The 14713-nt window shown below is 33.2% G+C and overlaps 1 protein-coding gene across 1 annotated transcript; it reads left to right on the top strand.

The window, feature by feature from the left end:
- Window positions 1-832: 832 nt before the first annotated feature.
- Window positions 833-9321, top strand: LOC141820921 (protein TPX2-like). The gene is made up of 16 exons (XM_074708286.1): window positions 833-1123; window positions 2591-2734; window positions 4136-4292; window positions 4516-4624; window positions 5769-5819; window positions 6152-6288; window positions 6364-6442; window positions 6519-6581; window positions 6709-6768; window positions 6947-7014; window positions 8085-8142; window positions 8380-8445; window positions 8530-8604; window positions 8705-8779; window positions 8913-8956; window positions 9076-9321. The coding sequence occupies exons 1-15, from the start codon at window positions 946-948 to the stop codon at window positions 8949-8951; spliced, it is 1359 nt and encodes a 452-aa protein (XP_074564387.1). The 5' UTR covers window positions 833-945; the 3' UTR covers window positions 8952-8956; window positions 9076-9321.
- The last annotated feature ends 5392 nt before the right edge of the window (window positions 9322-14713 follow it).

Below are 14713 nucleotides of genomic sequence, written 5' to 3'. Positions count from 1 at the left end.
AAAAAGATAGCAATTTCAGATGCAATCATAAAATTCCACTATTTATGGCCTAATTATTTGTTCCCGATGGAGGAGGAACCTATTTATGGCACCTTAATTGCCTGCCTAATAAAATAAACCCGGCTTAGATTTCTTTCCTTGGCAGGTCCGCGAGTCACGGTCGGGATCGATGAGCAATCCAGCCGGTGATTGCGTAGGTCAAATATTTCGTATATTATATTGCGCCTACGCGGGTCAAACGGTTCAGATAAATCATAACTTTAGCTGACGTAAATAATAATAATAATAATAAATAAATAAAGGACGCATAGATTTGATTCGTCTATTATATTTTTATTTATTTTAAATAATTTTTATATATTTTATATCTAATAACTAAATATTCTTTGGTATTGTTAATATGCATATTTATTATTCTTACATCATCTAATTATAATATTTATTAAATTTTTAATTACGTATTTATTAAAAGCTTACATTCATTTTTATTAAAAGCTTGGGATTCGACTTGATTTGTGTGCATCGCTTATGCCAGGCATGGCTTGACCTAGTCAGGGTATTGTCGTTATTATTACTATTTTATCGTATAAATTGGAACCATGTCCTTAGTTTTGAAATTTAAACGGTATAACGAAATGACTAAATTATCCTAAGCTCGAATATTGATGCGGTCTGAACTATGATCATGACCGTCATTCCGTAAAAAGAATAGGGGTATAGTAGTCATTACATATTCGCACCTCGCGTTGTCCGCTCGCCGACCCCGCTTTCAAATTCGATCCGCCTCCAATTTTTTTATTTTTTATTTTGCATTTGGATTCTTCCCCCGGAGTTTCCTCCGCGTTTCCCGACCCTCGTCGGAGGAAGGTCCTTACAGTCGCCGGCGTCGTCCCGCGAGGGCGACGCTTTCTCACTCTCTCCTGTTTCCTTAGCACTCGAGAAGCGATGGACGACGAGATGGCGGAGGTCGTCCCTGAGGCGGAGGTTTTCGACCGCTTTGAGGTCGATCTCGATTACGAGTTCGACGCGCCCAAGTTTTTCGACCTCAGCAGGGAGGAGACGCTGGCGGAGGCATACGAGGTGGAGCTCTGGTTTGAATTTGCCGGGAGCTACCCTCCATCTCGTGCGTATCGTTCCTCGGATGCGCGAAACCCTAGTAGTTTTATGCGGAATCTTGCTTCTTTTTATTGCCTTGGCTAGATCTGCATGATGCTTAATTGGTTTTATTGGATTCGATTATATCGTCTTGTTTGAGAAGTAGTTGATCGGACTGTCGCTGAAATATTTTTTATTGTCGTAAATTTGTTCCATAGTCAGGGTGTTTTTGTTTGACGGTAAGGGAATGTTTCCTACAAGTCTCAGGGATGAAATGTCACGTGTCAGATAGCTCATACATTGAGGCTCAAACTACAACTCTTCCCTTCCCTTTCCTAAACCTGACACTTTGATTTTGTTGCGGCATACCGTACTTAAGGTCTTCCATTTGATCCTTTTCTGTTGTCATATTTTTTTTTTTGGATAAGCCTGCTTTATTTCTTCTTAAACTTGATCATTTTAGAGTTGTTGAAGCCTACTACTCTTGAAAATCTCGAATATTTGTTTTTTTTTAAAGGCAAGCAAGGGTAACAGGTTACTTGGAACATTACATTTGCAAATGCTTGGAATTTATTAGCGATGCACAACAATTGTTTGCTTTATTTCTTAAGAGCACATCACCGTTTTTGGTGTCCATCTAAAGCAGATTCGATCAATTGTTCCACAATCAAGATCATATTAATTAGAAATTGCTGTACTTTGATTATGACAATCTAGCAACTTTAAATTCTATTTTTTGTAAGCGAAAGTATCTGCTTAAATTTTTTAATCCTATCTGACACAAACTATTGCTGAGTCTTGTTTTTATGAATTGCAAATATTTATCTTTGACAATATGCCTTATTGTATAATAGCAAATTGAAGTTGTAAACTAGCTTGAAAAAATGTTGGTTCTCCTTTAAAAACGTACCTTTTGGTATTTGTATTCCCCTACTATTTTACTTAGAAACTTTGGATAGTTATCACTAAACCTTGTATTTTGCAGGCATCATGTTTGGTACTTTGTGGGAAAATGCACAGTTATTTATTGGACTATGAGATTATAGATTTCTGAGTATGAGTAATATGCATAATTATAATAAACAAATACCAATGTTTTTGGCATCCTAGATGGGTTTTCTGTAATCCTACTTTGAGACATCCCTTGAGTTAAGCAAACAAAACATGGTTTCTTGTGTTTCCTTGAATTTTTATGGGATTGTGATGAGGAAGAAAACTCAATATCAGATTGAACCTAAAAGCAAGTGGTGATATTGAACAAATTAACCTTTCTGTGATGACCTCTTGATCACAGTTAAAAGTGGATGAATGTTATTAACATTCTCTGAGGGCAGTCATATAGTCCTTGGTTGTTATGAAAGCAATATGCTGTTTTTAATCTGTTGTAAGTGTTATTTTTTTTAGTAAAATTCTGTCTCTCTCTCTCTCTCTCTCTCTCTCTCTCTCTCGGCACTTATGAGATACCCACATCTGACTTCTATCTCTTTCTCCTCAGCTCTGATATCAAAGTTGATTTTTGAGAAAGATATACAAGTAGCAAATATTAGTACCACTTCCAATCTTGAAGATCTGGGTATCAAAATCCTCCATACGGATGCTTTTGTCGCCGAGGTGTCTATGGTTTCTGACACTGATAGAGGTACATATGACATGGATGCTACAGCTAGTGTTTCTCTATAATGCCTGTGTTAATCATGTTATTTTCAAATTTTGCTATGTATTTATCCTCAACAGGAATTTGATATACAACAGAGGATTCATGTTATAAAAGTATTGATGTACGCTTCTTGAGAGATATATTTATGTATTTGAATGCATGGCCTAATAATATTGAATTTTACTGTGAAACTTAACTAGTAGAAATCATGATAACTATATATTGGTATGAACGAAGCGAGTGTTGTGTAGAACAGTTGCATAATAGTTGGTCTAGTGATGACTAAATGGGTACACTAATGATTATTTTAATTAAGTTTGGGTACAAGTATCAATGGGTTAGTATCTAGATACTCAACACTTCATATTCTAAAAATTTTTTAGATGTGATCAATGGGGTAGCCAAGTGTTCTATAATGGAGTGGTAGGTGTCCGACATAGGTTTGAGGTGAAGGGGGAGTGATGAGGGTGGGGCTGTTAGCTAGATGAAGTGTCAAGCATGGGACTTAACAGAATCAGAGATAGCTGTCTATGATTATTCTCTGGGAGCTTCCTTGGTGTCACTTTTCTTTATTTTTTTAAAGCAATGCATATCGTCTGCGATCAATGATGCTATTAATCTATTTGGGGTTTCAGTACTGAGACATTGAGACATTTAAACCTAGGGTCCTTTGATGCCATCTTTTGCTTAACATGGAGAATCCAAAGGAGCACTTTTCTTGACATTTTCTCATCCTATGTACTGCAGCCTATTTTCCTGGTTGTTTGAACTAGCTGATGGCAATATGCTTATTATATTCCAAATCTTTCATTGATTTGATGTTACTTGTGTCAAAGAATTTATGATGACCATTGACTCATTGTTGTAGTTACTGGTTTGTTATATGCCTTTTTCTTGTTAATTGCACTTTATTGCCCAAAGAAAGGATTGTAACTATTGTGCTTCCTCTTTGTTCATCAAAAGAATGGATGCCTGTTGGGAAGATTAGGTCATCTTGTACTTCCAATTTATTAGGAATCTAAATTGTATTGTTGTCATGATCATTTTAGCCTTTGATAGAAGTGCCTTCTACTAAGATGGTAAAGACCTTGTAAATTTTTGCCAAGGCCTGGGTTCCAAACCCGCCTTCATTTTTTCACCAAATGAGGGATTGGAATCCAATCTGGGTTCTCAGCCCTTCCCTTCCATAAAAATTATAGTCTTTAATTATGTGTTGGACCAAATGAAATAGATGGTCAAGTTCTTCGATCTTATTTGCTTTGGACTAAATTCAAAGAAACAGATAAAAAAAAATCTACTTTAGGTTGGACTACATTGCTTGGTGCTCCTATTTCATATTATTCGTTGGATTCCAGTATATTTCATGAGATGTTTGTTGCATAGGATGTACATTCCACAGTTATGAGGTGCAAGGTGTATCGGAAGTTGATCATAAACCTGCCTGTAAGAAGCCTTTGTCAAAAAGATCAACTTTGATGAAACCCACTGCTAGTCTATTGGCCAAACAAAATCGGCCTGGCGAAGTGAAGTCGATTAGCCGGTAAGCCCTCTATTTAAATCTTTATGTTAATTTGTTAACTTTTTTTCTTCCCATGGATGGGTAAACCTATTTCGGTATGAGATTGAAATTCCTTGAGAACACTGTAATTTAGTAAACCTATTTTGGTATAAGATGCAATCATTTCCTTATTCTGTATGTCCTCACTGTTGTCTGGATAGTCCTTGATGGAAAATTATTTATCTCACATTTCCTTCGTTTTTAGATTCCATAATCAATTAGAATGTAGAAAGGAAAAGGGTTTCACAGGTGTGAATGATTATACTCTTCAAGCAGCTAAAAGGCAGCGACTGGAGATTGGCCATTGTTACAAGGTGCAATATAAACTTCATGTTATATCAAATTCTTCATTAGCATACTTTCAGTTAAGTTAGTTATATGTATATTTTGTTCTTTTTTTTTATGGTTCACCATTACTTGTGTTTATTTTTTTTCTTGTTCCTAATTAAAAAGCCTAGAAATATATGAGACATTGGTTCTCATTTGTTCCTGACTTTCTGCATCCAAGTAGAACTGGTTGTTCATTGGAAACTCTGCACTTTCACATGTAATAAATGGGACCTGAGTAGTTTTGCTATTTGAGAGTTGATGGACAAATGGAGATAGTTAAGGTTAATCCAAAATTCTGATGTGGTTCCTTCAAGAATAATTTTGCCCTTTGGTTAACAGGGTTAGAGATTTTTGGCAGTTGATTACGTCTCTAAAACCATCAAAGTATCTTTAAAAATGTATATTTTATTCCACTATCTTTGACCTTTACACTTTTATAGTAAAACATAAAATTATTCTTTTTTTAATAATGATTTTGATTAATTTCTAACATATTAATTATTCTATATGGGTTATATTTACTTTTAATTGGTTACATGTAAGTTTTGATAGGTTTATTTAATTTAGAATCATATAAAATAAGATTCATGTCGAGCTGTATGGAATTGAATCAAACTGCCATGGTTTTTCCATTTGGATTATAACATACCATAGTATGAATCATATGATTCTGACAAGGTATTTCATTGTTATTCTTTGTTTCACTTTTTCTGGAATTCTTTATTTTCCAAGTTTCATTTCTTCACCTGCCCATATTTCAGAATCTGATTTTAAAGAAATCAGCTTATGAAATGGTTACTTGAAAACTATTTTAAATTTTACAAATGTGAAATGGTGAGACTGAGAGAAAAATGTCCTATCAAACAGGACATTAGCTATGTTTGACTGCGGCTTGGAGTGCTAATATGTTGCTGTCAAATATTGAGTCTAACTATGTCACATTCTTGTTATCTGCTGCTAGTCTTTGTTTAGAAATGAATCAATAGCTGTGTATGCAACAAATTTCAGATGTTTTTCTAGTGCTAGACCAACTTTGTCTTGTTGCATTCCTTGATGGAAGTAGATATAAAAGAGTAACATTTATAATTAGCTGCTGAGAGTGTGTGAAATTTTTACTATTATGTGCAGGTAATTGGTACAAAGCATCAAGTTGACTTGTTCCACAAGGGCTCAGAAAAGGTAAGTCTTTAACTTGAAAGTATTCAAATAGATGTTTAGTTTCTTCTTAAGTCACTTTTTGTGTTACATTTTTTAGTGTATTGTTATTTGCATTTTGTAATTTCATATTAAGTTTTTGTTTCACTTTCTTGAGGACATTTTTGCTTCAGCAGAATAGATTGCGTATTTTCTGAAGACTAACAAGCTAATATATGTAACTCTATTGTACAACTACCACCTCTTCATTCTGTTACCTTTTTTAGTCTGATCTATATTGCTGTTTTTTTTTTCCTTTTACAAGAAGGGTAGAATCTTCTTGAATCCCTAATTATTATGGATCTTCATTCTGTCAGCATCATTTTCTAGACACCAAAAGAAATGGGCTTGCTGATACCAGTAACCGGCTTCCAAGATTGAAGCTTACAATACCAAGGGAGCCTGAATTGAAAACTGCGAGAAGGGCTTTTAGTTTAAGAACTCAACAACAAAAGTAATGCAGTTGAATTCTGTTCCTTCATTTGTTAATTAAGATGGTTATTTAAATATTTTACTCAATTTATTAAAGGCCAGATGATTCTAAATGCCGTGTAGAAGGGATGGCACCATCGTTTTCTACCTTCAAAGCACTCCCTTTAAACAGAAAAGTAAGTTCCCAACATTGCTGAAAGATAGGTGCTCGCAGTTGCCACGATCCTTGTATTAGCTTTTTGCAATTTGCAGATTCTTGAGGCTCCATCTCTGCCACTTCCTCAAAAGACTACTCCCAGTTTGCCAAAATTTAAAGTATGCCTATGCATTTCCATTTTCTCCTAGTGCCTGAAGATTCGTGAACTAAATAAGCTATTTAGATTTGCTATACATAATTTTCCAATTTATGTTGGTGATATTTTTGCCTCGTTTGTTTTTATAGGAATTCAATTTTAGAACTCATAACAGGGCTCTAGCACACAACACATCTGCTTCCTCAATGGTAGGTGTCATTATGCTATAATCTGTTTTTTTTTCTGTAGCTGATCATGGACTCCATATACATAGCAAAAAACCAATTGTTTCAACTACCAAAGTTTTGGATATATAATAAACCTATTTTTAAATATTATATGACACTCTGCTATTCTCAAGGCTACATATTTTGTTCAAACATGCAGAATTCAGATAGTCATAATCCTACTGTTACAGGAGGCGTTGCTAGTTCAATACGAATTCAACCACATGAGTGAGTTGCCTTCCTTTGCTGTTGTGTGATAGTATTCCTGCAATGCAATGATACAAGAAAGTTAATTATTGCTTTAGGAAAATTTGATTGCAAATCTATGTTTGTACTTTGTAAAACTGTCTGAATGACATATGTGTTTGTTATAAGCATATGTTTTAGTTCATTTGACTTCTTGGTCATATTAATCTTGCACATTTTCATTTACCTACATTTATGATACATCTTTTCCACTTAGCTTTATAGTTATGTGAATCCACTACTTGTTTGATATGATAATTATCATTTGGAATCAATCTAATTTAATTAAGTATTGCGACAGAAACTTGCACATTGTCTTGCTTAGCTTGATCAATTTAGCAGGGTTTTAATATTGTCTAATGATGTGTGTTGATAGGGCGAGTTAACATGCATTGTTGACACATTTGGCTAAATTTTTAGATAACACAATTTGTCCTTTTTGTGTGGCCCATTTTGGCATCAGAGAAAGAACAAACTACAAGGAAAACATGTTTGCCTATGCCAGTGCTCAATTTGTAATAACAGATGACTGGTCTGATCAAACTAATTATGCGATTACTGTTTTTCAAGTTAGTGTTCACTAAAATCAGATATTTTTTTTCCCAAACGAATAGAGATATACCTTGTGTCTTCAATTCATGATAGTAGCATTATTTGTATATTGATATAATTCTATTCTGAGTTGTATTAGTCTTGTTTTCTAATGTGTACGTATTCCACTGTGTATTGGCATTTTCTGATCCTGCAATAACTAAATTAAATAAAAAAATTAATGAATAATCAAAATGTATGCTCTTCTATTGCATATTTTTATTTGATTAATCATGGATCAATGCTTTAAATTGGAAAGGGTGCAACATGTGCTTCTCTTATTTGAGAAGAATGTAGTGAGGATTTATTTCAGTTGTATTGGAGGTCATTGAAATTCACAGATAAACATTTTAACTAGAGTACCCAAATGAAATTTACTCATTGAACTGTTATCATATCTCATTACTTTGTGTTTCAACAATTATTTTTGTTTATTTACTTAACATTATTGATGTTAAAAGGAATGTTGAAGGAAAACACATCCTAATAAGATTCAAAGCTCAAGCCTTAAATCCAAAGGTATGAATTATTTCTGTTTTAGTTTTCTAAAGTAGAGAATGCAAGGTTGGTTAGAAGATTAATCTGACCTCTGTATGCTTAAGCAGCAATTAATTACCTTTATTCATACAGACAAATATGTACCTCGTATTGTCGTATTCTAAAGATTGTCGTACTCAAAAGAATATGCTTGCAAAATTTCTCTTTATGAAGTGGTTTTCATTTAGTGTTTGAGTGAATTAATTTTGTTTTAAACAGATTCTTGCAAGTAAAGGAGATATTGGTGTATACCGATGTGCTAAACGAGAATCAACTAAACCCAAGGTTTCAGTAATGTGTTTTACTATTCCCTAAAAGGGGAATAATTTAGGCCTACTTTTGTTTGAACTCTCCCTTCATTTTTGGTAGGAATTCAATCTTTCAACAACTAAAAGGTTCCAGCAATCGCCGCTAACGGAGCCTTTAACGGAGCTATTCAATGAGGTAGTATATATTGTTTGTCCGTGATTGATCTGAACTACCTGTTGCAAATCTGTTAATTTACATTAGATACTGATGCTGATCATGCTTCTATTATGTCTAGCTATCTTTGACTTGTGAAGCTCAACAATCTAATATACATCACAAAGTTCGCCTTCGAAATGATCTAGCTATTGAGGTTTTGATTGATTTAACTTTTCTCTTTGAACTCAATATATTTCCTTCTGGTTTTGCAAATTAATACCTCGAAATTCCTCTTCAAGTTATTTTGATCAAGTTATTCACTAGTTTCTGTCCTGTTTTTTGGCAAGGACTTGAAAGAAAACCTGATCCAAACTGGACAGCAATGAAAATGGTATTGATCATTGTATCTACTATTTGCTTTTACCTTTGTCTGTATCCTTGTGCATTTGCATACTTACACTTTTTCCGATTTGAAATTTGGGAGTAAAGTTTTGTCGATGTAAATTGCAGAACATGCATATAAGCCATGAGAATTTGGAGCTTTGTGCGAGCAAGTTTTTATCACTTTGAAATAGGCGATAATAATACTGGTAACAATTAGTCTATTGAAGTATGTTGAATACTTTTTACTGCAAATGCTTTTCCCATTTCAGGATGTCTTATAGCCATGTCATATTTACTTCTGTTCGATGTTCTTGTACTACATCTCTCGCTGAGGCATCGTTATTTAACTGGTCCACTTGTGTTTTTTCTTTGTAACAGGCATTGATGTTTATAGGGAATTACCTCCATTTGTACAGGTTGTAGTTGACTTACTTTATATCAGAAAGTTGACTAAAGTTGAGTAGTTGACTACGCAAATGCCTCACATTGTTGTGCTGCCACAGTTTTGGTTAGGCAGCCTCAATCAGCTTTTTTGTTAACTCATGGTTTAACATGAAACACTACTGTCCAAACTTATATGACTCCAAATATCTAGCTTAGCACAAAGTTTGGCGATTAGGATTTGATGTTCTCATGAGTAAGATATCAGCAGATCAGAATTGTACAGCCATTTCAAGATTTAGTGTTTTTTTTTTTGTATTTGAATTTTATTACTAGTTTATTGAAGGAACAAGGGCCCACCATCATCACTAAATATCAGCATGATCATTTCAGATTTAAGAAAAATGAGCTCATTGTTTTTACTGCAAGTAGACAATTTTGGACTCAACTAAAATGCATAGCTTTACTATCATCACCGTCATCAACAATATTATATTTCTCTCAATTTATTGATCTTTACATCCAATCTATTGGCTATTCTGGAACTGGTCCTTACAATGTCAACTTAGTTTCTTATTATTATTATTATTAATTTGTGAAGATTTAGTGTTATTTTTTGTCTTTGAATTTTATTACTAGTTTATTGAAGGAAAAAAGGACCACCATCATCAATAAATATTAACTGTCCACATGATCATTCCATATTTAAGAATAATGAGATCATTGTTTTACTGCATGTAGACAATTTTGGTCTCAACTAAAATACAATGCTTTTTTACTATCATGAACAATATATTCTCTCAATTTGATTGCTCTTTACATCCAACCTGGCTATTCATGAACTTGTCCTTACAATATCAAAATAGTTTCTTTATGTATATATATATATATATATATATTCATTGGTTTCTAGGAAGCCAACCTTTCGAACATCCTTTAATGTATGTTTTAATTAATATTATAGGATAAGGGAACTTGAAGAACCCTAGGTTTACTTCAGTGTCAAGAGATCTATTTTGGCTCTATCTACTTGAATAATGACTGTCTACATGATCATTCCATATTTAAGAATAATGAGATCATTGTTTTACTGCAAGTAGACAATTTTGGTCTCAACTAAAATACAATGCTTTTTTACTATCATCAACAATATATCTCTCAATTTGATTGCTCTTTACATCCAACCTGGCTATTCATGAACTTGTCCTTACAATATCAAAATAGTTTCTTTATGTATATATATATATATATATATATATTCATTGGTTTCTAGGAAGCCAACCTTTCGAACATCCTTTAATGTATGTTTTAATTAATATTATAGGATAAGGGAACTTGAAGAACCCTAGGTTTACTACAGTGTCAAGAGATCTATTTTGGCTCTATCTACTTGAATTATTGGACTCTTCTACAAAAAGATGTAATTCGTCACCTTAGCGGGCTCACACGATCGATTCCACGATCATTTGTGAGGAGGTAAATCGGGAAACTGTAATTGATCACGATGCAGGAGAGTATTGCCTGTCTTCGTTAGGATTCGAATTCTTGCTCTCTTCTGCAATTCTACTACGTCGTAACTAACTCAACTATGCCCCAGGAGCTGAATTATTGGACTCTTCTGTAAAAAGGTGGAATCCGCCACCTTAACGGCTCCACACGGTCGACTTTACGATCATCTGTGAAGAGGTAAATCAAGAAATTTAACTCCACGACCATCTGTGAGGAGGTAAATCAAGAAACTACAGTTGGTCGTGACACAGGAGGGTATTGCTTGACTTCGTCAGGATTTGAACCTTTGTCCTCTTCTGCAACTCTGCTGCGTTGTAACTAACTCAGCTATGCCTCGGGGGCAATTGGACTCTACACATAGATTCCATTGATCAAATTATGGTCCCATCTATCTTTTCGATTACTATAATTTTGTACAGCATAGGGAAATTAGTCAATTATTATAATTTGGTTGCGAAGGTGGCGTTTTACAGTGTGGATGGACATAGGATTTAATTTCTATGAAATTTCCTACCTACTTGAAACACACGCAACACGACTTCCATTTTTTAATTAAAATTTAGGTTTTAAATTTGGGCAATAATTGAGCCTTGACTTAATGGTCGTGAAGAAAAAGCAACGACGTTCTTGCCATGTTCAATTAACGGCAGCTATTCTAGGCCCCAGTAATCGAACCATTAATGGAGTAGTACATTGGTGAAGAATTCATACTTTGCTTAGTTTGTTGATAAAATATTTTTCTTGGAAAAATTTACAGGGATCTTTATTAATGTATTGTCATGATTAAATATGTTTTTTCAAATAAGGTTAAATTGATTTGGATGTGTGATGTCACAAATATTATTAAATATTTTGGTAATAACAATCAAGTTGTTAATATCGTAAACTTTCAACTCAATAATGTCAATATATGTATTTGATATTAAACTTTACAGGGTATTTCAATTGCACCCAATTATCGATTCAAATGATGGCATGAGTGCCTTGGGTACGGTACAATAGTAAGATCATTAATGAATTCTTAAGAACACTACTATTCTAGACGGGAGCATCACATGCTTTATTTGATAAAAAAAATAAAATAAAAATATATATTATCTAAGTGTATCAAATTATGCTATCATCTGTGTTGAGATCTCCAATTTTAATATCTAGATGAAACATGCCACTCTACAAAAATAGATTGATCATGAAAATCAACTATTAGTGCCTTAAATGTGAACACTTTTTAAATTTATATTCGTGGTCAATAAAAAATTATTATGAAACCAAATCAATCATTTTCAAAATTAATAAATCCTTCAATCTAAATTACTAAAAAAAATTAGAAAGATGGCATCGAGTTGAAGAATTATCACCTCCCTAAAAATTTGAAGAGCAAATTCGAATATTTCTATAAAGAATAAATATATTATTATTTTATAATGATTTTTTACGTGACAAAAATCTTTCTTGATGAAAAATAAATTTTAAGTAAATCAATATATAGGATCGGTTTTTGAATTCTAATCGAAAATATCCTTTTAAAATAATTAAAATTTCAATTAATTCAAAAGGTTTAAGAATCAATTGGAAATTGGTGAGCTTTTAAAGCAGTTTGGAAAAAACACAATCATTTCGGATAATTTATTAATTAACAGATAAAATCAAATATTGGTTAGTAATATAATTGCATTTGTGCTGCTCCGGAAACTATATTAAGGGATGAAATTAAAGTAATGACGTATATTTAAAGTCAGATAACAACATCTATCCGACAATCAGAAGCTTTTTAATTAACTAACTCGTACAATCTCTTGAAACTTATCAAAAGGTGTACCTGGTTCTCAAAAGGTTTCTCCGTCCAAACCCACTTTCGTACTGCTAAATTAGAAATCAATTATATGCGATTCTATTTGACTAGTAGAGAAATAAACATGTTTAACGATTTTATGAGATTCAAAATAAAAAATAAACATAAAGACTTGGAGGAACACTATCTTAAAGATATCGAATTTATGCCAACTAAGAAATGTTGCACTCTTAGTATTCTCTTGAGTGTCTTAATATTTATGTTTTCAAATTTTTTTCTTAACCTATATCTAAAGTGTTTGACGACCCTAGAGGTTTCGAATTCATGTCAAATGGATATCATTGTACTCTTAGTGTTCCTTTGAATTTGTCCATTCTCATTTTTCTTAATTTTGAGTTCATAGTCATTAAATACTTTTAACTAAAAATATTTAACAACCTTAGAAGGCTTAGATTTGTGTTGAATGAGCATTATTGCACTTGTACTACTCTCTTCAGTTTAGTCAAAAGTATACGGCCCTAAAGGTCTCGAGTTTGTGGTCGTGTCCATGTTCCATGTTTTCTAATTTTGATTACCCTAGGGCCATCAAGTACTTTGGGTCAGTCAATTAAAATATTTAATCAACTTGAATCACATCTACTTCAATGAAGGTGAAATTCGCTACATGATTGACCCCACAACCATTTGTGAAAAGATAAATCGAGAAGCTACAGTTAATCATGACGGAGGAGAACATTACCTCAACTTCGTTGAGATTTATCTCTTGCCAACTTCAACAACTCTGCTCCATTGTAACTCACTCAATTATGCCCAGGGAGCACTTGAATCACAACTACAATAACAAGTAAAGTTGTCCTTAGATGCCCTCGAGGGAATGGTGCGATGATTAAATCCATCAACAACATATCAGACATCTAGAATTCGATACTTGACTATAATAAATTTATGAAGATTTTCCCTTAAATAAATAATAGACTAGAAAGCCCATGTCTTCTCCGATTTACCTTGATTGTTGGTGAAAATCTTCAGTGTAACCGAACTAGTCACTCTCAGAGGTAATCGGCTGAAGGGCTAAATACCTAACTTTTGAAATTTGTCAAAGTACGTGTGATGTTTGGATGTTCGATAAAATTGAATTCCCCCTTTTGATAAAAACACAAATAATGTTGGAATTGTTGCTCCAATTTAACTTCTACATAAGCAGACAAAACCTTTGCCTAATTAAAATTAGGGAAGACATTGTCAAAATTCAAAAATGGCACCTATGAATCTATATCCACGCTAACGAATTGATTGCAGTTAACTAGATAACAATGAAATTTAGTCATCTGCTAGTCAACAATTTTGGTAGCCACGTTGGGAACTAGTTGCCTAAATTTGACTTAATGCCTGAGTGATGTTGACTCGGACAGATATGACAAAATTTGTTTTCTTAAATCATTATCATGTTCCATGTTCCATGTTGAATTAATGCTGAGTCAAGAATTTTGAAAGCCACGTTTGAAACATGTTGGCTAAAATTTGACTTAATGTCTGAGTCATGTTGACTCGGACAGCTATGGCAAAATTTGTTTTCATAAAATCATTATTATGTTCCATCTGTATCATAACATATGGGCTTATCTAGAGGAAGAAGATAAGAGTGAAAAAACAATAATAATAATTATTATTTTTTAAGTTTGGAGAGGATTAGTATTAATAATAATAACATTATTTATTTATTTAAAAGTGTACGTCAAGTAGGTAGTTAGGTTATGCATGTAGCGTGGTCGCCGACGCGAAATGAGGGTGGAAAAGTATGCTCCAAACAATTTGGAAGTTGCATGGATTACATGAAATCTAGCAAAGGCCAATCTAGAACTGTAGGAATAAAAATTTTAAAAAAACTTAAAATAATACTGGAGATTAATTATTGAATCTGACGTAATGCTAGGTCAACAAATTTCACAGATTTCGTGCTCTATATCTGATATCCTGCGCGCAAGTTTGTGTGCGCGCGATGCATGACAAAAAAATTCAAGCACCCGAAATAAAATAATAATAATAATATTTATTTATTTATTTATAATTAAAATTATTTAA

This window comes from Curcuma longa, unplaced genomic scaffold (assembly GCF_044706935.1).
Source record: "Curcuma longa cultivar G26 ecotype Majalengka, Jawa Barat unplaced genomic scaffold, ITB_CL_G26_1.1 utg8573_np1212_1322966_RagTag, whole genome shotgun sequence".
In the NCBI taxonomy this organism is placed as follows: domain Eukaryota; kingdom Viridiplantae; phylum Streptophyta; class Magnoliopsida; order Zingiberales; family Zingiberaceae; genus Curcuma; species Curcuma longa.
Note: the sequence above shows the minus strand (reverse complement) of the source record. Positions and strands in the feature narration are given on the sequence as shown.